Below are 22,744 nucleotides of genomic sequence, written 5' to 3'. Positions count from 1 at the left end.
ACCAAAGCTGGTGACTGACGTATTCATGTGGGCGGAGTTTAGTCAAAAAACCGTTTTACTGACGTCATTAAAGCAGGAAATAGAGGGCTATAGTCCAAACCGGCAATTCGCTGTAGGCTTTGAAAAAGGAATTCTGTTAAAGAAAATATATCGCCTGGCAGTGAACTTTGAGCTTTATAATTTTACAGGTATTATTTATGCTATTATAGCAACAGTACACACTTACCAGGGTTTAAAATGGGATCAGGAAGAATGTGGCCTTTAAAAACAAACTTTAACCACACATTCCTAATATTATGTTCTGAGTCTCAGTAATACAGAGGCTGTGTTCTTCCCATAGACGGTTTGTCCACAATTGAACACTCCGTTTCCATGGTTATTTGTAACAGATCACCACGTCAAAATAAAAGACTCTCAGGAAAAATGTATTTAAAAGTAATTTTGGTTACATTTGGCAATCTTTGAAGACATGTTTACTGATTGTTGAGACACTACATGATTTGCTTTCAGCACATTCCTGACTCTACCATTTTCCTGGCTTGGTGCCAAAAACTTTTATATTTCAGTAAAGAGGATGTTTTCAGTTTTGAAACTTGCAGGATGTTCATTTAAGTATGATGACCTCTTTAATATAACAAATTATCAAGTTAAAATTGATTGTTTGATTCACCGCTTCTTTAAAGCAGGTGTCTTTATCAGCCATCACATAAGCCGCCTTTCCACTGCACACGACATACGGAAACGACAGTCGGAGTTCTCCCCCTAGTGGCTGTCGTAATGAAGTTTCAGTTTAATCGTATATGGGAGGGAAGCTCATTCCAGCGCAAGAGGCTTCATTCTAATATTTTTTACCATGGTGGAATAAATAAATGAATGCAAATGAATGAAACAATAAACAGCTATGCATATATGACAAAGATTGCCAATATTTTTTTGAGAGAACATATAAAGACAAGATTAAAATAATTACATACACAAATTAAATTAATAATGTATTTATTATCAGTAATCAAAAGTGTTTTTTTTTTTAAGGATTCAAGTGTAACTAATAAAGTTAAACCAAAAGGATTAATCATTTTCACCTCACACACAGTTTGTGATTGGAATACAATGAAAAACATAACTTCCGGTCGGCATATCGCATACGGTTTAGTCGCACAAGTTCAAATTTTTTAACGCATCCAACCGTCAAAACGGATCCGATATTTACGCATCCGCAGATGGTCGGCACCTCACGCATCCGCTTTGCGACTCTCCATAGGAAATTAATGACTTCCGGCTTATCGGCCGTCGTTTGTCGTGTGCAGTGGAAAGGCGGCTATAGTCAGAAAGTAAGAAGGTGATGTTGCACGTGAAACACAAAGCCTGTAGATACAGTAATAATATCAGATTATTGTGAGTTTAAGTGATGTTATTGGTTTTTTGAACATTTATTCTGATTGACAACATTGATGGTGACATTGAAACGTTATTGAGAATCCACAAAGTTCCATTAGGTAAAGGCATACCTGAAGTAGTTCCAGGTCTGGCGACCACATCATAGTTTCTGATCACTACGCCACATTGAAATTAAAATAATGATTTTAATAACAGGTTTTTTTTGGTTGAATAAAAGTAACTTCTATCATTTGCCAAAACGTGCTTACTGATAAATAACTGCAAAACCTCTATTGTTTACATCCTGAAATTCTGTAATCGCGAGGTTGTGCTCCTGTTTATTAGATCAGTTTTACACTTATGAGTGAAGTGCCAATTTGTGATTTGTGACCTCTGCATTTAACCCATCGAGTGAATAGTGAACACACGCACTGCAAGTCGTGAACACACAAACACCCGGAGCAGTGGGCTGCAGCGCCCGGGGAGCAATTAGGGTTAAGGTGCCTTGCTCAAGGGCACCACAGTCGCAACCCGCCAGTCGTGAGCCTTAAACCGGCACTCTAACCACTAGGCTACAACTGCCCCAATATAGTGCATTCTTCAATAATTCAATGTTTTAATTGAAAAAAAAAAATGCATAGCCACAGTGTAATTACCACCTTGGGTGTGCATTATTTTCGAATAGATCAACAGCCCAAATGATTTCTTATCAATACCACAAAATAATTCAATGAAAGTAACTTAATTTTTTCTGTTCTGTCTCCCTGTTCATCAAACGCACTATGTTATATTATATCCATGCAGTCATCTGCTGTTATATTCTAACATCTCAACTCAATGGTTTTCCTTAACCGGGTGTCAACTTTGTACAGGTTGGACTATTGTGAGGGCCAAATAAAAAATTGTAATCACAAATCCTATGTAACATCAACATGTCAAAAATACAGATAATAAAGTTCATAAATCCTCCACATAATAATTTACTTTCATATACTGTTGTCAACAGGTTTGCGTCATGTTAGTGTCAGGATCCTGCCAGAATATTGTTTAGTATCTAGTTATTGTTTGTTTTGGACCACGTGGTTCCCGTGTCCGTCACTTATACCCCGCTCCCTTGTCTTTATTGTTGTCACTGTTCCCATCATTATTTGCCCCTATCCTTGTGCTTTTTGGTCTGGCATTGTTTTGTGGTGTTCCTGTAGACAACAGTCCTGAAATCCAGTCAGGTAAGTTGAGTCTGTTGTTTCTGTTTTTTTGCCAAGTTCATTATTTATTGTTAAGTATAGTTTCGTCAAGTCTTGTTAGTGTTTAGTATTATCTGTTAATGTTGTTTGCCCCCTTTGTTTCCTGTATTCTTATTTATTTATTAAAGTGTTAAGAGTTTTTATATTACCGTCTGGGCTTGGGTTCGTTCCAGTTTAAATCCTGACAGAACGATACCAGCAGAAAGACTGTGTCAGTTCAGTCTCCAGAGTTGTTGTTTTTTCAGCTGGCCTCGACAGAGTTCACAAGAGTCTTGATTATCTCCTGAGCCTCCACCAACAGCTGCTGGTTGTTATCGTTGTTATGACTGAATTTCTTTATCTTCCGGTTCTCAAAAAGCTCTTTACATTGTTGCTCAATTTTTGACAGTCTTTAAAAGCAAGTTGAAGAAGTTGTCATTTAAAAGTGTATATTTGTTATTTTTATTGTCAAAAATGACAATCGTTTCGCTAGATAAGACCCTTATGCCCCATTTGGGATTGTTTATAGTCCTTTGAAACTCCGTTGAAAAAAACTGTTAAGTGTTGAGTTAAGTATTAATTGTTGGTGTCTATTAAAGTCCATTAAAATGAAAAAAATCCTGCAATGTTTTCCTCAAAAAACATAATTTCTTCTTGACTGAACAAAGAAAGACATCAACATTTTGGATGACATGGTGGTGAGTAAATTATCTGGATTTTTCTTTTAAGAAAATGGACTATTCCTTTAAGGCCTGTTTACACGAAAACGCTCAAGGGTGAAAACATTAAAATATTTTATCGGATGTGCCTTACTTTTACACGGTGATGGCGTTTTTGGGGGTAAAAAATGCAACAAAGTGAAACCACACTCTAAAAAAAATCCGTAGAAATTGCAGCTGGGTTGCCGGTAATTTACCGTAGATTTAAATTTATGTTTTTTACTGGCAACATTTTGTTCAAAGTTAAATGAACATTAAACATTTACAAGTCTTTGTCTTTATAAAGTAAAACTAAAAAGACAGCATCAAGCAAAACATTCTGGGAAACAAAATGTGAAGCAAAAAACAGATAAAGGTTGATGATGACTTCTGGTTCCCAGAATGCTTTGCATGAGGCTGTTATTGTATAGTTTTATTCTGTAAAGATAAATACTTGTTAATATTTAAAATTGATTGAACTTTGAACAAATTCTTGCCAGTAAATTACATAAATGTAAATCTACGGTAAATTACCGGCAACCCAGCTGCAATAACATTGTAATTTCTACGGAATTTTTTTACAGTGCACCCTCCAGAGTGGAAATCTTAAAAACGATCTACCCTCATGTTCCCTTCTAAAGGGTAAAAACGCAAAGGTCTGCTCATGGTGGCTCTCATCGCGAAAGCGTTTACGTCACAGGCATACACAAGTTCAGGAAAATGACAACAAACATGTTGGATTTTTCATACGTCGGACCTTCAAGTTGCCATAGCAGCTCTAATAAATATACAAGTCTTTCCAGCAGTTGTACGAAATATTCACAGCTAGTATTACTGATCAGAGAAGGCGCTCAATTACTCCATCAAGTTGTTGATGCGCCAATTCGTCGGCGGCGAACCAGACGGCTTTGTACGAGACCTGGGACTTGGTGGTGTGTGTCAGTGCATCACATTGCCACATAGCCGCCTGTAGTGCATACTACATCGACTATTACACATTTTTGCGTCACCGTATGCACGCAGATTTCCTCCTCAATACGCTCATATAAACGTGGAATAAAAAGTGATAACGCAACGCCACTTTTGCGTTTTCTTTTCATGTAAACGTAGCCTTAGACTTTACACCGTCACCGTGCGCTTCAGAGAATTGTGCTTAGGTCATTATAGGGCCCAAAAAAAGTAAAGAAAAATGACCATTATTTGTATTTTTATTAATATTGAAGGGGACATGTCACAAGACTTTAATAATAAATATACTAGTCAACATTTGAAGTGGATCAAAAAAGTTTATCAAAGTCGTCCTACGACAAGAATGGGTATTAGGGATTGGTTTTATGTAAACATTTATTAAAGGTTTTGATCCACTTCGAATGTTGACTAGTGTATTTGGTGTCCCCAAAGTGCATATGTGAAGTTCTAGCTCAAAATACCATATAGATCATTTATTATAACATGTTAAAATGTGCCGTTTTTGGGTGTGTCTTTTTAAATGCAAATGAGCTGATCTCTGCACTAAATGGCAGTGTCGTGGTTGGATAGTGCAGATTAAGGGGCGGTATTATTATAATAAGATCCCCTTCTGACATCACAAAGGGAGACAAATTATGCTGGAATTAATTTTTTTTTAACTAAGTTCACATTTTCTAGGTTGATAGAACCACTGTGGACCCAATTATAGCACTTACACATGGAAAAAGTCAGATTTTCATGCTATGTCCCCATTAATGCTCAGTTAAATTACTCTTACTGTAATGTTTTTTTTTATATATATTAGAAACAGCGATCCTAAATCATAATGAATTACAGTGTGTCAGTAAACATAACAGCAGTTAACGTTACATAAAGTTAAGTCTATTGTCTTACCCACTGCAAGAAAATTCCACAGGGTTAGCTTCTTTGAGGACATCTTCACTTCTAAAACACGACCATTGATCCTTCAAGCATCCCCTCCTTCCCTTCTGAGTTAATTCAGAATTTTCTTCTGTTTAATCACATCCTCTTGTTGTTCAAAACGCATTTACCAACACATTAACAGTTACATGAGATATATATATATATATATACTGTGAAATAAACAAAATGTAAACACAAGCAGTTAGTGAGTGGCTGTGGGAAAAGGCGTTGTCGTTCGCGTTGGTGGTATAGTGGTTAGCATAGCTGCCTTCCAAGCAGTTGACCCGGGTTCGATTCCCGGCCAACGCAACACATTTTATGTATACTTGTGCGGTCTGGACTCTTCATCAGATAATACTCAGTTTCGCGTCGTGGCGCATTACCACCAGTTGTTCTACCATTTATTTATTTAAGGATAGCCCCTTGAGATGATCCATCTCTTTTTCGAGGGGGTCCTAAAAAAGGGTCCTATTTATTAAATTTTTTATAATTTTCCGTTTTCTTTTATTACTTTTTACCTTAAATCTTCTAGCCTATGTCTTCTTCCCTTTTGTCTGTTTGTTCTAAAAGTATTATGTTTACACTTAATAAATATATAAATATAGCACGCGCGCATACACACACATGATATGATATGTGATATTTATTACAAAGTAGCCTACCACAGCAATACTTAAAAAACTTAAGTAAATAACACCTATCAAATAATTAATGGAGTGAAAAAATATGGTTTTAGGTATGCAAAAGGAAAACAAACAAGCAAGCTTAATATTTTTTTACTTTCCATCTTTTTTTTTAGGATAGAAGAGTGCATCTCATTGACAGGAGCCGTTTCTCAATCCAAAGGCTGCAGCCTGCAAAGATCGCATATGCAGGTTGCATACGTCATCAAGCCTGGTTTATTTAAGTTAACCTAGCATTACATTCGCATGTCATAAGCATATTACAAAAATTTACGATTAACTAAGAATAACAGTCAACTTAATAATTGTTAATATTTAAAGAAAAGGCAATCTTGATGACGTATCCAGCCTAGATATGCGACCTACTAAAGGTGCAGCCTTCGGTTTGAGAACGGCCATGGACTTGACACCGGTGTTCGGACTGCAGCGTCTGTTCCCCGCGTGAGCAGCAGGTGGCGCAATGCGCTGTGTTTCATTTGTGATCCGCTGTGAAGAAGAAGATCAAACATGACGACTCACACCGACAATGTGGAGGAGCTTATTGGGATTGTTAGAGAGTCTTTAAAAGACAAAGGTTTTGAAATATATCCTTTCAAGGTAACGTGCTTATCTTAAAGAAGAAATAAAATCTAGAGTTAATTATAAAAATCTGACGACTGATTTGATAAATGGTTGTAATAGTTAGTGTACAGCAAGTCATTTTAAATTTCCTCATGACACCTAACTAAAAGAGTTCTTTAAGCTCACGAGAAGATTAAATATATTCAGTCTGACGTCTTTGTAGTCATTTGATTAGAAAAAAACTTTTTTTGCACGTACAGAATGTACAGTTTTTCCTCAGTCGCTTTGGAGGATTTCTCGAATCATTCCTAAAATTTGCAAACGGCACAGCATCGTGATGTCTTTGCAAAAGCCTGTAACTTGTTTAAAATCCTTAGTTCATCTCTCAAAGGAATCTTTTTAAATCAGTGACCATGTCAATGGCATCAACATGGCAAGTGTTTGTGTCATTGTTCATGAACAAGACAGTCAAAATGTTTAGCCATGTTGTCAATATAACAACAGTACACAATGTGTCACATTTTTTTATGTAAACTGAATTTACATTTTCTCTGTAAACAAATTACACATGATTTAGAAAAAAAAAACATATTTAAGAGTACAATTAAAAATTACAAAATTAGAAAGGTTCACTGTACACACTCTAAGAAATATAAAATTGTATGTAACTAAAAATGTAAAGATTCACTTGAAACCAGTTTATTAATTCAGTTTACATTTACAAAAGACTAAAATAACCCTATGGAAAACATGCCTACAGTAACAGATTATGACACAAAGGTCAACAATTTTGCATGACATGCCTTGCATGATGAACTAATTCCTAAATGTTTTGAGGTTTAAGACTATTCAATACAAACCAGTATGATGTACTTTGATGAAAATGACACAAGCGAATGAAAATGTAGCAAACAGCGGACAATTGTACATAATCATCTGCATGATTGTACCAAGCATTTGCAATTTGTCCAAAACAATGTGAATTTGCTGTTATGTTGTGCACAACTAACTTAAAGGGCACATATTATGTCCTATTAGTGGACAGAGTACAACTCGCTAAGGGTGGAAACTATGGTAATGCCGGAGTCTAAGTGGGCGGGGATTTATCAGTGTGACCTCACATTGATAAGAGAATAAAAACGGCATGTCTATTGAGACTGCTTTGGTTTAATGGGGATTAAAAAACATGAAGCGGGTGGATTTATTATATCATAGGGTGGTTGTGTTCACACACTGCTTAAAGACATTTTGCCCAAACACCTTATAAAAGTGGATTTTGCATAATAGGTGCCACAATTTGTTTTTTTTCCGATCAATGAAATATTTTTTTTCATGATACATTGTTCATAAAAAGTCAAAACGCATAGATACATAAACAAATAAGAGTAAATCATTACATTATGTTCAAGTGTTTAACTGCACTCATATTAATGAGTTGATGTTTATAACAGGTTGGATGGTATAATGCATTGACATCTCAGGCTCACCAGCTTCCATATGAATCTGACAATTTGGCAGCAGTGATCCTCAGCACACCGTCCATGTTTGAGAAAGTCTTCGTGCCTTTCTTACAGAGCCGGGCCTGTGATGGCATCAGAGATCCTATAGATGAGTGTATCTCTCACACCGTCTCATCCTCTGTCTCTATGGTACAGTACTGCCACATTTAAAACTCCGGTTAAAACATCTCACAATGTATTCTGAAATCAGCTCCTCTCTTCTTTTTTTTTTCAGTGTTGTCCGAATCAGTCTGTAGATGTAATGTATGATTTTGAGCTGCTACCCAGTAGAAAACCAAAGTTTCTTGCGCAGACGGCGGCCCATGTAGCAGGAGCAGCGTTTTACTACAGGGCATCAGACGTTCACAATCCACCATGGGGAAATAAGGTCAGTGTCTGGTTTAATGAAAACACAAGCCTAACTTTAGCTACTTATGTTATAAAGCAGGGTTTTTGAACCCTTACGATGGCAAGAACCATGAAATATAAAATCTTTTGCAAGGGACCCCCTTTTTTAAAATATATTCATATATTTTTTCTGTTTAAAGAAACATTTAAAGTGTGTTAGGTAAATAGTAATTGTAAAAAGTATAAAGACATAAGCATATTGTTTCCAAGCCTATATAATCTGATACACAGTAGACAGTAGTACAATTTTGCTTTGCCTTTTTCCCCTGAAATTTTCTGGGGACCCTTTAGGATTGAAAAGCCCTGTTATAGAGAATAAGATCAGAGTAAAACTTTTTTAGCTCCAAAATACACAAAACCAGACCAAATAACAGTGCATACTGAGATTTGTGCTTGTGTTTAGTTACAGACAGTGTTGGGTAAGTTACTGAAAAAAGTAATTAATTACAATCATGTTATTAGATTACTGTACAAATTACCCATTCCAAAAAGTGTTTAATTTCTTATTACTAATTACTTTCTTATTAAGTACATAATGCAAAGATAGGCTTGAAACAGCTCTAATAAATCATATAAAAGTACATCAATTATTCTTGTCACAGGTTTTGAGGTCCAATTCTCACTAGTAACTAACTTTAAACTACTTTTGCCTCAATATAGTCCTAATTACTGCTTAGTTAGTTATACTTAGTAAAGTAGTTGTTAAGTTTAAGTATTTGTAGGAATTGGATAGGATTGAGGACTTTTAAGCAACTAGTACTTTTAAAGTGAAATTGAAAGTCAATTATTTTTTACAAAGTAAAGTTTATCCTTCACTGTGGTACCTACAGCAGTTAACAGTGGCTCAGTAATGCACTAAAGATATATCTGTACATTATAGTATGTTTATAAATAGTATTTATTGTATGTCTGTTGTCTGTTTTTCATATAGAAGATGTTTGGAGTGTGCATCCACCCCAGATTGGGCGGCTGGTTTGCTATACGAGCTCTGTTGATCTTTAAAGATGTTCTGATGGGAGAGGAGTTTCAGCAGAGAGATCCTCCAGACTGTGTGAGCCGACAGGAGGAGAGAATCGAGCTGCTGGAGAGATTTAACTTTCACTGGCGGGACTGGAGCTACAGAGACATTATACCTGTAGAAGAACGTTACTCTCTTCAACAGAAAGAGTATTTTATAACACCCCCAGCACAACGGGGGGCGCTGCTAAGACAGTGGGGCTTCATGACAGAGAGCGACGCAGAGAGTTAAACAGGACCTTCAGTTAAACTGTACATTAACTGTTTATCATGAGAAAGACTAAAATAAAAAGGATCAAAAACTGTTAATGTATTTTTTTTTCTGGCCAGGAAAATCCATATGATCACTTCTAGACACAAACTTGAGAGTATTGAAAGAATTCAATTCAGTTTTAATTAAGACTCAGTTCAACATGGCAAGATCTTTACTCTTTCTAACATTGAGAGATTTATAGCTTGGAAGTTTTCAGAATTTTTTTTAATGTGGTATATTGAGGACTACAGCAAGTAGAAGTGACTAGTGTTGTAGTACTCGAGATCCGTCTTGGTCTCAAGACCATTTTTTGATGTTCAGTCTCGACTGTTCTTGGTCTTGTCTTGTTTCGGTCTCAGACAATGTGGTCTCTGGATTTTATTCAGAGGGCAGCTTGTTCCCTCCAACCATCTGTCTTGCTCTGACGAGAATTACTTCAAAGGCTAGCATGAACAAGATGAGAGAGAAGGCACCCATGGCAATGCCTTCTTTTAACTGTTGCCACCCAGTGGTGAAATCTTGGAGGGCAAAGCAGATCTGCAGGCAGAGCCGATCCTCCCTATACGCAGACAACATGAGCTGCGTAGGGCCCCGTACCTCTAGAGGGCCCCCTTGTTCTTCATTCAGCGCTGCACAGCCCAGCTGGCGAGTGGCATCATTGTGCTGCGAGAGCCATTCGAAATTACAACAAGCAGTCTGATCTCACGATACTTTAATTCCAGTTGTCCGTCCATCGATGCAGCTCCGCATGTGGTTGCCGCACCTATCGACATGCGTCTTCATACGGATATGGTTTAAAGCTATCCACCCGGAGCAGGAAAGACAAGCGCCATAAAGGTGAAGTAAGAAGATTAAGAACACAATGTTTAAAATTCCTATTTAGTCTTGACTAACCATGGAATGGATTTATAACAAACACTGCAGTCCAAATCCCTAGATTCAGTTTAAGTCCAGTGTGTTTTGTTAGAAATGCTTGTAGACATTTGTTACGGCTCAGTTTTGTTTTTGGGTTCTGTTATTCTTTTCTATTTTTCTTATATAGTTTGCCAGCTAAGGATCTACACCTGTCCTGAGTTTGATGAGCAGTATTTAAGACGCTGTCATTTGTGGGAGGTGCTCGGACCCCTATCCTGCAGTTTGCTCAGGAGCTGGACCTTCATATAGTTTTTCTCTTTATTGTTTTTTAAGTAAACTATTTTCATTATAATTTAACCGCTAGAAGCAAATAAATATTTTGCTTAATATATTTTTGGACTCTGATCCCATTATTTTCTTACTTCCTTGAGTCCGAATGTAACAACATTAATAATCAAAATCTTTCATACGTGTTAAAAAAATTATCACTTTTATTCATGCAATATGTAGTGTGACTCATGCTAGCATTTTAAAACAATGCACATTAGGTTTAATGTTTGCATATTTAGACAATTACTGATGTTTTTTTTTGGTATGTTTATCTGTGGAGTCTGATCATGCCTTAGTTTGTTATAGTTTATCTGAAAGCTATTTTGGTTTGATTTTATTCATAATTTTAAATTTGTTTCCCTGACGTTCTACATCTCTTAAAAAATAATATATTTGGCAGTACCTTGTACTAATGTAACAGATGGGCTTTTTAGAAAACGTGTCAATGTTATAATTAGGAAGTACTCTGATGAGTGTCACAGTAATGTACATGTGGCCAAAATGTACAGCTATAAGATAATAAGTGTTTTAGTTAACATTTTGTTATTTAAGCAGAGACAGTAAATGTTTTTTATGAACACGATGACAGGGCCCCCTCACAAAGTTGCTTAGGGCCCCCAGAAGGCCAGGATTGGCTCTGCCTGCAGGTCACTGAAGATACAACCATGTTCCTTACGCAGGAGGGCAATGAAAGAACTCCTTAGCATAGTTTATCAGCTGGTGTGGGACTGATCCATAGGCATTGGCAAGATGGAGCCATTCGACGTGCAGGTCTATCTTCTCCCGCTTGGCCTTCTGGATCTGGTCCCAGATCGTTGTAGAGTGCTTTGCGCTCCCTGAGAAGCCTGGGACTCCCGCTTTCTGGCAGTTGGTATCGATGTAGCCATTCTCAAGCAGGTAGGTGGTCATCCTTCTGGCCAGCACTGAGAAAAATATTGTCCCTACTACATTCAGCAGAGCAATGTTTCTGAACTGGCTAATGTCTTTGGAGTTTGCTTCCTTGGGGATGAAGACTGCCACAGCTTTTTTGCCACTCAAATGGGATGAATTGCTTTTTCCAGGCAGTTTTCATGAGGTACCAAAGCAGCTCTAGTACTTTGGGGCAGTTCTTGTAGAGCTTGTAGGGAATTGGGGGTGACCTTGCATAACTTCACTGAGCCTGGGGGGCATGATTTTGAACTCAGGTGAAGGCTTGGGCACGTAACCTGGTGTTCTTGATGGGACGTTCCTTACTGGGTCACTGTACTGTTCCCTGACGTGCTGTTCCTTTTGCTCCCTGGTGGTTTCGAGCTTCCCACCCTTTTTCTCTTCCAGCAGCTGTCTAGCATGCTTAAATGGGTATTTGAAGAAGCTGGCTCGTTCTTTCTGTTTTTGTTTGCTGCGCTTGCAGATACACCCAGCCCTGCAAAGCCTTGCTTGTCTTTGCCTGACCTCCTCCCACAAGGCTTTCAGACCTTCTTTCTTTACCTATGTTGCCTTCCTACAGTTCTTTCATCCTCTGTGAAATCTTTGCCTTTTGCAACATTGGGTCCATTGGCTCTATGGTTTTCAATCTGGATTTTGGTCCCTCTTGTCTCACCTGCCAAGGTAGTGCAAGGTTGCTGTTGGCCCTTCTACCCACAGTTTCCCTTTTCCTGGTGGATTCGCAACCCACGGAACATGGTAACTTTCTTCCATCCACAATAATAGAGATTCTCTTCAACTCCTGAAATTATTGTTGTCCATTTCGATTATCGTCGTTACTGTGTTGTCTGTCCTATTAGGCCTATCTTTCAACCCCCCCCCCCCTCTTTCGAGGACCTGTGGGTTGTTTCTTCTTAAAGTTCTTAAATTAAGGTTGGGTGTGCCTCTTCTGAGGTACTAGTGGATAAGGTAACTAACCTCCCACTCCAGCCTTTCCCTGCTGTCATCCAGTCTTCCCTGGTCTCCAACTGCCATATTCGCAGTAGTCACTGGTTTACCAGAACTTCAGTGAAATGTACAAGTAGCTGGAATTCCTGCTAGGCATTGCTGCTGGTCGCACCTCTTCTGGTGCCCATGGGTCAGCTGCAGGGTCATCAGCCAAGAACCACCGTTCACCAACTAGAACATCTCCTGGTGGCAAAGCAGTGACATGGATGTCTCTCTGTCACCTCCTTGAGCTGATAGTTGTTACCATCTGTGGCTGTTGTTGGGGTTAGTTGTTCTTCCGGGAGGAGCCTAAACATTAAGGAATGTAAATCATCATTATCAGTGTATATAAGGCAGCTTCCAGGCCTCTGCATCCAGCTGCAATTCTTCCGGCATCCCTCCTCCTCCCCATCTCCTCTCAAATTCAACACTGGAAGTAACTATCAAGACATCTTTTCAAAATTTGCAAAAAAGACAACTGTACACTGTTAACCCTCGTTTGTTTTACCACAAATAAATACATTTAACCTAAACCCTTAAAAATGTACCTTTGCTTTGCAAGGTGTCCTCTTTTTTGAAAGGCAAAGATTGCAGAGTTCTCTTGACATTACAAGTTTTATAAAACTATATTCAAATAAGATAAAGTTTCTCATATTGTTAACTAATTTGTAGAACAGGAAATGATTTGTTAATCTAACAAGTACATATTGCTGGAATGAGACATAAACGACAACTGCCTGTTCAGCAATCTTAGGATTTAACTTAAAGTTACTTGTTTGTTTAACAACAAGGCAAAATTGACATTTTCAGAGCAGAGAGTTTATTTTAAGTTGATCCGACTTGTCTGGCCTTACAGTGACATGACCACATCATTCATTACACAACAGTTACGCAAGTCAATCAAATAAACCAAACAGAAAGTGAAGTAATATAAATGCCCAAAAAAAGTATTTAGACGATAGACCACATACTCTTAAACATGTTTGTTGTGTAAACCGGCCTCACATCACTGCATGTCAGTTGATATCTGTGACGACCTTTGCATCAACACGTATGTCTCTGTCTATTTCTACCCCTTTACTATGTTATCTCTATTCAGGATCAAAGTCCTTTTTCCAGGGATAAATGCCTCTTTCCAGTCCCCATCACATCAGCAATCTGAACTCAACAGATCTCCCAAAATGTATTTCATCTGGACAACGGCATCTGTTCTCCTCTTAGCTTTGGTTTGTGGAGCAGCAGTGGTGACCGAGAATGGTTTTCCTATTCAATGGGAAAAATCCCAGAGCGAACTTTCCCAGCTGCCTACAGAGGATGGACAGATTCAGGTGAATCCATGGGATTACCTGCAGAGAATGAGTTTATACAAGGTGTTGATTAACTCCACCAACCCATACATGAGCTCTTTGGGACCTGGAATTACAGAGAATCCATTGTGGAGTCTTCCACTGCAACTGGGCTGGAAACTCAGATCAGGTACTGTATGATCTACTGTACTGTATATAACTCTGATATAATGACTCTTCATCATTATCAAATCAATTGTTTTTTTATTCTTTAGAGAGATTAGAGACCACATAATACACAGTTTCTGCCAATCTCATGTTATTTTTGGGTACCTAGAGACGGTTTCAGGAGTAACAATATAAACAAACAGCTTTCGTGGAACAAACGTAACATCCGGTAAGCTCCGATAAGAGTCATTAACAGATTCTTAGAGTAGTTTATTTCTGATAACAAGCAAAATAAACAACACATAGATTACCTTAGTTCAAATCATAGCTAAAGCATATAAAACTACACTGAGCTAACGTAACATGTGAACTATATAATGTATGTAATCTGTTGCCAAACCTCACTTTTAAAAGTGGTAATCCATGATCGCCATCTTCCCTCTACTTTAGGAAACCAAAACGTTTGTTATTTTCGACAAGGTATTTGTTACAGAGTTTAGTTAAGCAACTATTCAGACCTTTAAAAAAAACAAAGACGGGAAGTTCCGTTCAGACCTGTAATCGCATCACCGCATGTGCGTCCGATGAAACCGTCTATAGAGTAGTATTTCATCCTTCATTTGTCCATATAGACATTTTGTGTCTCTCAGATTAAAAAAATAGAACAGCCTTTTCATTTTTTCCCGAAAAAGGCTGAACTCTGTAGAGTTACAAGTACAGCACAGCTACATGTTCATGTTGTTTACATTATATCCACTTATGCTGATTGCAAACAAAACACTTGAGGTTAGATTTTGATTTACTTACCAACTGTGGTTCCAACTCCTTAACGGGGTCTTTAACTCTTTCCCTGCCTGCGTTTAAAAAAAGTTTCCAGCCAGTGCCAGCATTTTTAATGATTTTTACAAAAGTGTAATGCCTTCCAGAAAATGTTTTTTTCTTTAAATATATAAACAAACAATATATCAAATGAAAGAACAGATCCTCTGCGTTAAAAAAAGTTAGTTCTCTTTTTATCACCTCTCAAATACGGATAGGTTTCTTCTAAAATACACAATTTTAAACCAGAAGCTGAGATAATTGCATTTTTCTGAAAGACTTTTGTTAGGGTATTATTCAGAGCGATCCTCAAAACATCCAAGAAGTGCTTCTCAATGCTTCCTCGTCTCCTCGCTCCTACATCATACGACCCGGAAACTGATCGAGCTCCGCCATCATGTAGGACATCTCAATTCTTTAATTGCACTGCGAGGATGCGAGGAACGAGGAGTTAAGAGGATTTCTGAGGAGTCATGAGCGAAGATACACTTGCGGAAGTGTTTTATCAACTTAACTTGATGAACTGTAAAAAAATTTCTGTAATTATGCAGCTGGTTGCCAGTAACTTACTGTAGAAGATAAAGACTAAAAATGTTTTATGTTCATTTAACTTTGAACAAACTGTTGCCAGTAAGTAACATAAATGTAAAATCTACAGTAAGTAACTGGCAGCTAGTTGCCAGTAATAACCAGTAATACTGTAATTTCTACAGAAATGTTTACAGTGTATAAATCTCTTTCCCCTTTACATCGTCACATCATTAAACACACATAAATCTTGCTATTAATCATTCAATTATTGTCCATTTTTCCGTGGCATTCTCACGGATCTCTGCATTTTTCAGTAGCCCTGCAATGGACTTTCTTTTCCTTGGCATTTTCACGGATTGGTTACTCAACTGTTTTGTCCTATTTTCTTACCATTGTCACTTCGGTTTAGGGTTAGATTTACATTAAATGACATCCCTACCCAAACTCAACTCTAACCCCAATGCAAGGTGACAACTGTTTAAAGTTTAGTAAATATAAAAAATAAATCAGAAAAAATAGTATAAACCAATACTTAAAGTGACATACTAACGCAAACACCAAATCTAACCCTAAACTGAAGCGACAATGGTTTGAAAATAGGAAAAAGCAGTTGAGTAACCAATTCGGAGCGTGAATGGCACGGAAAAATTAGCAAAAAATTACGTGCCTATTCCACGGAACTTTGCGAGATCATGTTTGTTAGACAGTATATTTAATATTTGTATATACCACCGATCTATATAAATGATCAGTGATATATATTAATTTTACAGCACTTTTAGGAATGTCTTTATTTATTGTAGTTAGGATATGAAGTATAACTCAAGTATGTATTTAACTTTATTTTATTAAATATTTGGGGTTTTAATGCACTTGATTATTTGATAACAGGTAATAAACATTATAAAGAGAGTAAGGAAAGAGGATCATTTCACTTAATACTTCGTCTCCTCCGTCCTCGCGTCTTTGCGAGGAAAGGAAGCAAGGAAAGGAAACGAGAAGGCACGAATAAGAATTGAGAAGCACCCACTGAGTTTAATCGTTTGCCTTAAGGGAATACTTCTGGGTTTTATAAGTTGGGTAAGAGCGCCACCTGGTGGATAATAGCGGAAATACTGATTGACGGAAAAACTCTTCATTTGCAGGGAAGCGTTTTCTCTTAATTGACGAGTTATCTTGACGATTTAACTCTGTAATGTCGGGGAAAGACTTAAAGTCGCCATGAAACGGAAGTAGCGATTGCCTTATTTTCCCCGTGGTGACGTATATCCGAATGAAACGGCTTTTGTAGATTAAATAAGGCAGGGCTGGATTTGAATTTGTCCATCGAGATCTGATTGGATCGTTTGAAGTTGGGTCGTGTTGCTAATTGCTAATAGCTGCGATCTTCTCCCTGACCCCGCCCACCTGCCATACTTTTGACCGGAAGTGAGAAGAGATCGTTTTGAGGAGGGGAGGAGATTTGCATTTTTGATTAAAGATTATGAGGACACACAAATTTTTTAAAAATAATGAAGCTCACAAATAAGTCATTTGTTAATAATACCACAATATTAAATATATATATATAGTTTTTCATTTCAATTTCATTGCGACTTTAACTTTGGGACCGCTCCATCTCTCAGTTGTACATGACTGGGAAATCCGGCTTAGAGCTGGGCCTTGTTTATGAAGCAATCGTTTTCAAAATGCAGATAACAAACATAAACCTATTCACAATTATCTTGCACAAAGAAACTATATCCACTGTTACTTGGAAAGCTGAATAATGGTTTCTCCTTAATTCCAAAAACAAACTTCTTTCATTGTACCATTGTTGATTCTTGATATATAACAAAGTTATACTTGCAGCGATGCTTGTGACTGCTAATAATAAGCGCTCTCACTCTCATTGACGTGTTTTTCCAGAACAAGAGCCCATGAAAGGAATTAGGGGTCCATGATACATACATTTCTGGTCCAGAAATAGCATTGGATTAATTTTAACCCAGCGATGGGTTCTGTCCAATATTTACCCAACATGACTTAAAAATAACCCAGCCATTTTTAGAGTGAAGAATACATCTCTTTAACTGTGTTAATACGTCAGAATGCATGAAATACAGTTACCCCCCCCCCCCCCCCCCCCTTTAAGCTTTCACTATTATATACTTGTTTTCAATGCTAAATTGAAGTACTATGTCAATATATTTCTTTAAAGTTTTATTTTTATTTTGATCAGATACTAATGATGAGAATTAAGTAAGTAATGAAAATGTAAGTGAGAAATGGCCAAACAGGAATGAAATGTTAATCAAAAATATTTCTGTTTCAATGTAGTTTGTTAGCACTGAAAGACTTGTCTATAGGTTGTAGACATTGATCTTCTGTGTGTTAATGACCTGTTGGATTTTAAACTTTTCTCTGCAGTGTTTAAGTTATCATACATGTAACACAGGAACATCAATATATATGAATCATTTATGAATAAGATCAATATGTGACCCTGAACCATAAAAACCAGTGATAAATACCTCGGGTACATTAGTAATAACAATATGGGTCAAAATTATCAATTTTTCTTTAATGCCAAAATGTTTTAGTTGTATCTCAGAAAAAATATTGTCCTATCTTAACAAACCATATATCAATGGAAAGCTTATCTCAATTTAAAAAATGACCCTTATGACTGATTTTTGGGGCTGAGGGTCACATGTTAAAGAGATTGTAAGAGATATTTGATCAATTTTTACTGATATATTGTCCAGCTGTACTTCAGTGAGTCGAGTTGCTCAATAGACCAGATATGGAGGTTTATAAAGTAAACCCAATTCTTTAACCATGTTAATAAGTCAGAATGCACGTAATGCTGTTAGACCTGCCCTATAAAACTATAAAGTTTGAGTTATAAGGAGGTAAGTACTTGTGTTTGACAGCACAATAACACAGCACTACTCTATGACAGGCCGGTTGACAGACCCGACCCCCGGCAGTATCAGCACATGTGGACTGGAGAGTTCAGAGCCTGTATGCATCTCTCCTCACAGCTGGTATGGATGTAAGTGCTCTTTTCTATTTTACTGCTTCTTGTAAAAATCTCTTCTGTATTATATCTCACACTGGTGCTTTGCCCTCTGTAGGTATAAACTACTACATGTCTGTGTTACCGTTCCTGGCAGCGGTTCAGTCAGGTGTAGTTGGGCAGGATGTCAATCAGATTCATATGAAAGGTCCAGCTGATGCTCCTGAAGATTACTGCTCCAGTTTCACTCAATGCTCTACCACCCATAACCATGCTATGAACACATGGCAAACATTCTTTCAGGTTTACATTAAGTCATCATGACTTCTCTGATTTCATGAATATTTAAATAATTGTAAATATGATGAAATTTCAAGGTTGGTTCTGTACTTACAATATCTGTTTTTTTTTTTTCGCTGTAGTCTCTGCGTCTCATCCATGAATCTGAAGACACAGATTTCAACAAGAAGGACAGAATTTTGGGTTTGCTGTGGGCAGCCGAAGAGAAGACTTTACAAACCGTCTCTTCTGCATGTAGCGAAAGGTGTTGTGGCATTTTTTACTTAAAGGACAAGTTCGGTATTTTAGACTTAAAGCCCTGTTTTCAGATTGTTTATGGAGAAATAGAACGATGAAATAGAACGAAATAGATGAAATAGAACGGTTTTGACTGAAATTTCGACATAAAATCTCGGCTGCCCCGAGATTTTTCAGGTGTTTGTTGTTTCACCTCACACCTCTACAATGGGTCTATAGGTGCACTGGAACAATCCTTCCTAAAATGCATTAAACTTTCGTTTACAAAGACGTGAAACTCACCGAGTGGTCAGGGGTGTTCACTGGTATGCTCACACAAAAATCGCTGCAAAATACGCATTCCAGCAGGTTTTATCGAAGTCTTTGCCAACTCCATTGACTTGTATTAGAGGAACGGTATTACTCCGCGCCGGGAAAGGTGGATTATCGCCACCACCTGGGCTGGAGTGTTTATTATTCAAGCTCTCAACGGAAGAATATACAGGTGTGAGGCGTTTGGAAAAATAGGTCCACAAGTTTACAACGAATGTTAAAACAGCTGTTGGAAAGCATCATTTGCAGCGATTTTTGTGTGAGCATATCAGTGAACACCCCTGACCACTCGGTGAGTTTCACGTCTTTGTAAACAAAAGTTTAATGCATTTTAGGAAGGATTGTTCCAGTGCACCATTAAACCCATTATAGAGGTGTGAGGTGAAACGCAAACAAGCGAAAATTCTCGGGGCAGCCGCATATGTCGAAAATTCAGTCAAAACCGTTCTATTTCACCATAAACAATCTGAAAACAGGGCTTTAAGTGTAAAATACCGAACTTATCCTTTAAAGGGAAAATCTTTTTTCCATGTTAAAGTGCTATAATTGGGTCCCCAGTGCTTCTATCAACGTAGAAAATGTGAAAAAGATCAAGTCAGTAACTTAGTTTTGGTAAATCATTCTCTGCAAGCATGTGAAAAAATAGGTCATTGAAATTTGGCTCCCCTTGTGATGTCAGAAGGGGGTCTTATTATAATAATACCGCCCCTTAAAGAGATAGTTCACCCAAAAATGAAAATTCTGTCATCATTTACTCAATCTCATGTTGTTACAAACCCACATCATTTTTTTGTTCTGATGAACACAAAGTAAGATATTTTGAGGAATGTTTGTAACCAAACCGTTCGTGGACCCCATTTACTTCCATTGCATTCTTTTTTCCTCATGGCTAAGATAAGTGTTGGGGGTAACGCATTACAAGTAATGTGCAGTACGTAATAATATTACTTTTCTGAGACAACAAGGAAAGTAACGCATTACTTTATAAATGCACACATTAATATTTGAGTTACTTTTTTAAAAAAGTAATGCAAGTTACTTAATCTGACTTAAAAATATAATGTATGGAATTAAACTAAACATAGTCACGTAACATTATGCAGTCTATGCGTGCGCAGCTGAGCGTGAACAGTTTGAGACAGAAAGGGAGATGGAAGGCCAGAGCTTGATATTTTTGCCATGGAAATATGCAATTTCTGAAAGCAGAATTTCTTAGTCATAACAAACACATTGGGCCTCATTTAGAAAATGCTGCTTCAAAACCATCCTACATTTGATCTTACGATCATTTATCAAAAATGCGTACGTGTGATTCATAAACCGAACGTACGCGCAGAAAACGCGCATACCGCTTTTAAATCTATAAATCGTAAATAAACTTGAACTTGTGCGCAGCCAAGCACTTTCAGTTTTCCGCCTTTAAACAACACCTTATTAAAGTTCATAGGAGACATATAAAAGAGCGCTTGTCAATGTTTAAACCCAATTTCGAGCAGCAAGAATGGCTTATATTTCCAATAACCTGCAGCAATCAGACAAGCAAAAGTGAGTACGTCTGCTCAGACCCTGACGTGGCGCAAAGCACTTTTTCACGTCAAAGACAGTTTTTTATAAATATGGACTTTGCCTTGGATTTTTACGTAGACACACTTTACCATCAAATCTGTGTGTACGCACGCTTTATAAATGAGGCCCCTGCAGGCATGAAGGAGATCAAGCCTCAACCAAGTAAGAAAAAGTAACACAAAGGGTAACATAAGTATAACTTTCCATGAAATGTAAGGAAGTAACGCAATTACTTACATTAATATTGTAACACATCACTTTTAAAAGTAACTTTCCCCAGCACTGTACATAAATGACAGGGTTAGAAACATTTTCAACACATTGCATTACAGAAAATCATACATGCAACATGTGGCCATATTTTAGCGGATGTTATAACACAGTGTGCATATATTCAGCCATAGCACAATGAAAGTGTACTATGTACAGTAAGTGTACAGTAAAACATGTTTTAAACCCTTTACACACATTTCCCCACCGTATCAGGGATTGGGCTACACGCTTGTTATCATTTCTGATCAACCTATTGTTTTTTTTGGGACTTCATGGGGTTAGTGGTGGTTTGGGTAATGGGTAGAGTTTAGGTTTCTTGGCAGGAATGTTGAAGATGCAGAAACACATCTGAAATCATGGTGACTGTAGATAAAGTTGCTTACCACACTCTCTTTTATCTCCATGCATTGTAGAAAGAAGTTGTATTCCTCTCCCGAGGTTCGGTTTGGACAGAACTGGCTCAGCTCTGCGGCGTATGTAGCTGCCGCTCATTTTCATGGCAACATTGAGAGAACAGAGAAGTTAATGTCTCCGTTGCCCAGCCGTGTCCTTCAGGAGACCGACAGTCCTCCAAACATTTCTGATCTCAGCACTGAGGAAAATCATACGCTCTCTGTCTTAAACTGGATAAACCGCATCAATCAAATGCTTGGTGAGAATCACAGTGACTCTAAAAATAAGCGAGCAAGTCTTTGTCTTCACAGAATAAAACTATAAAGTAAAAGCCTCATGCAAAGCATTCTGGAAACCAGAAATCATCATCAAGCCTTTCCGGTTTTTCCTTCAGATTTTGGTTCCCAGAATACATGAGGCTGTTATTTTTTATAGTTATTTAAAAAAATACTGTAATTCAACATAAATGTTTGTGAATACTGTAAGTCATGAATGCAAACCCTGTAACTGAATTCTTTGGACCTACTGTAACACAGGTGGATCTCTCGTGTATCTGTGGCGTAGGGCGATGTGTTCGCCTCAGACTCGTGAGAAAGGTCAAATCCTTCTCTACAATCTCATTCTCGACCCCAAGTTTGAAACTTCCAGTCTGATAACGATCCTGAGAGAGATGTCATCCAGCTGCTGAAAACAAACATCATATCTGGAAAGATCTTCTCAGGGAAAATCAGGTCGATAATCCTGTAGTGTGCTCCCAGCTTCATAATAAACTGCATTTGTTGAGAAGTTTGTGGGACTAACAACCCTACATCCCAGATGTAAACATGATGACCAGAGTAAACATTGCTTGAATTTATTAGTACATTTATAACAATTAAAGCTAAATCAAACATGACTGTTGTCTGGTACATATAAGTAAGCCAGGCATAATACACAAAACTATGAAATCGGTTTGTCCACTTATGATGACCTCATTAAAACATCAAGTCAACATATAAAAGTCATGTATGGTATGCATGTATGGTCCTGTAGATTTGATGTAATTATAACCATTATGTTAATCATTCCAGGTAACTTAAACACCCTGACTTCAATCCAAATGCAGCTCAGAATAGAAATGAATCTGAATGATCATGCAGTGAAATAAAACCTGATTTTTAAATACAGTAAT

The 22,744-nt window shown here is 37.5% G+C and overlaps 2 protein-coding genes and 1 non-coding gene across 5 annotated transcripts; all 3 read left to right on the top strand.

Moving 5' to 3' along the window:
* Window positions 1-5,428: 5,428 nt before the first annotated feature.
* trnag-ucc (transfer RNA glycine (anticodon UCC)) lies at window positions 5,429-5,500 on the top strand. Its single transcript has one exon. It is a non-coding gene; the product is annotated as a tRNA-Gly (tRNA).
* An 804-nt stretch (window positions 5,501-6,304) lies between these two features.
* On the top strand, window positions 6,305-9,668 carry mmachc (metabolism of cobalamin associated C). Of its 2 annotated transcripts, none has more exons than XM_073811454.1 (4): window positions 6,305-6,471; window positions 8,010-8,084; window positions 8,170-8,322; window positions 9,274-9,668. In XM_073811454.1, the coding sequence occupies exons 1-4, from the start codon at window positions 6,382-6,384 to the stop codon at window positions 9,589-9,591; spliced, it is 636 nt and encodes a 211-aa protein (XP_073667555.1). In that variant the 5' UTR covers window positions 6,305-6,381; the 3' UTR covers window positions 9,592-9,668. The 2 variants fall into 2 exon arrangements, with proteins under 2 accessions (XP_073667555.1, XP_065124794.1); XM_065268722.2 differs by having other exon boundaries at window positions 6,318-6,471; window positions 7,887-8,084.
* Window positions 9,669-13,569: 3,901 nt separating this feature from the next.
* leg1.1 (liver-enriched gene 1, tandem duplicate 1) lies at window positions 13,570-22,743 on the top strand. Of its 2 annotated transcripts, XM_065268721.1 has the most exons (7): window positions 13,686-13,702; window positions 13,787-14,163; window positions 18,436-18,528; window positions 18,611-18,795; window positions 18,915-19,036; window positions 21,594-21,832; window positions 22,110-22,743. In XM_065268721.1, coding segments are annotated over exons 1-7 (1,170 nt in total). In that variant the 5' UTR covers window positions 13,686-13,700; the 3' UTR covers window positions 22,262-22,743. The 2 variants fall into 2 exon arrangements, with proteins under 2 accessions (XP_065124792.1, XP_065124793.1); XM_065268720.2 differs by having other exon boundaries at window positions 13,570-14,163.
* Window position 22,744: the final 1 nt, after the last annotated feature.

Source organism: Paramisgurnus dabryanus, chromosome 12, assembly GCF_030506205.2.
Source record: "Paramisgurnus dabryanus chromosome 12, PD_genome_1.1, whole genome shotgun sequence".
NCBI lineage: Eukaryota > Metazoa > Chordata > Actinopteri > Cypriniformes > Cobitidae > Paramisgurnus > Paramisgurnus dabryanus.
Note: the sequence above shows the minus strand (reverse complement) of the source record. Positions and strands in the feature narration are given on the sequence as shown.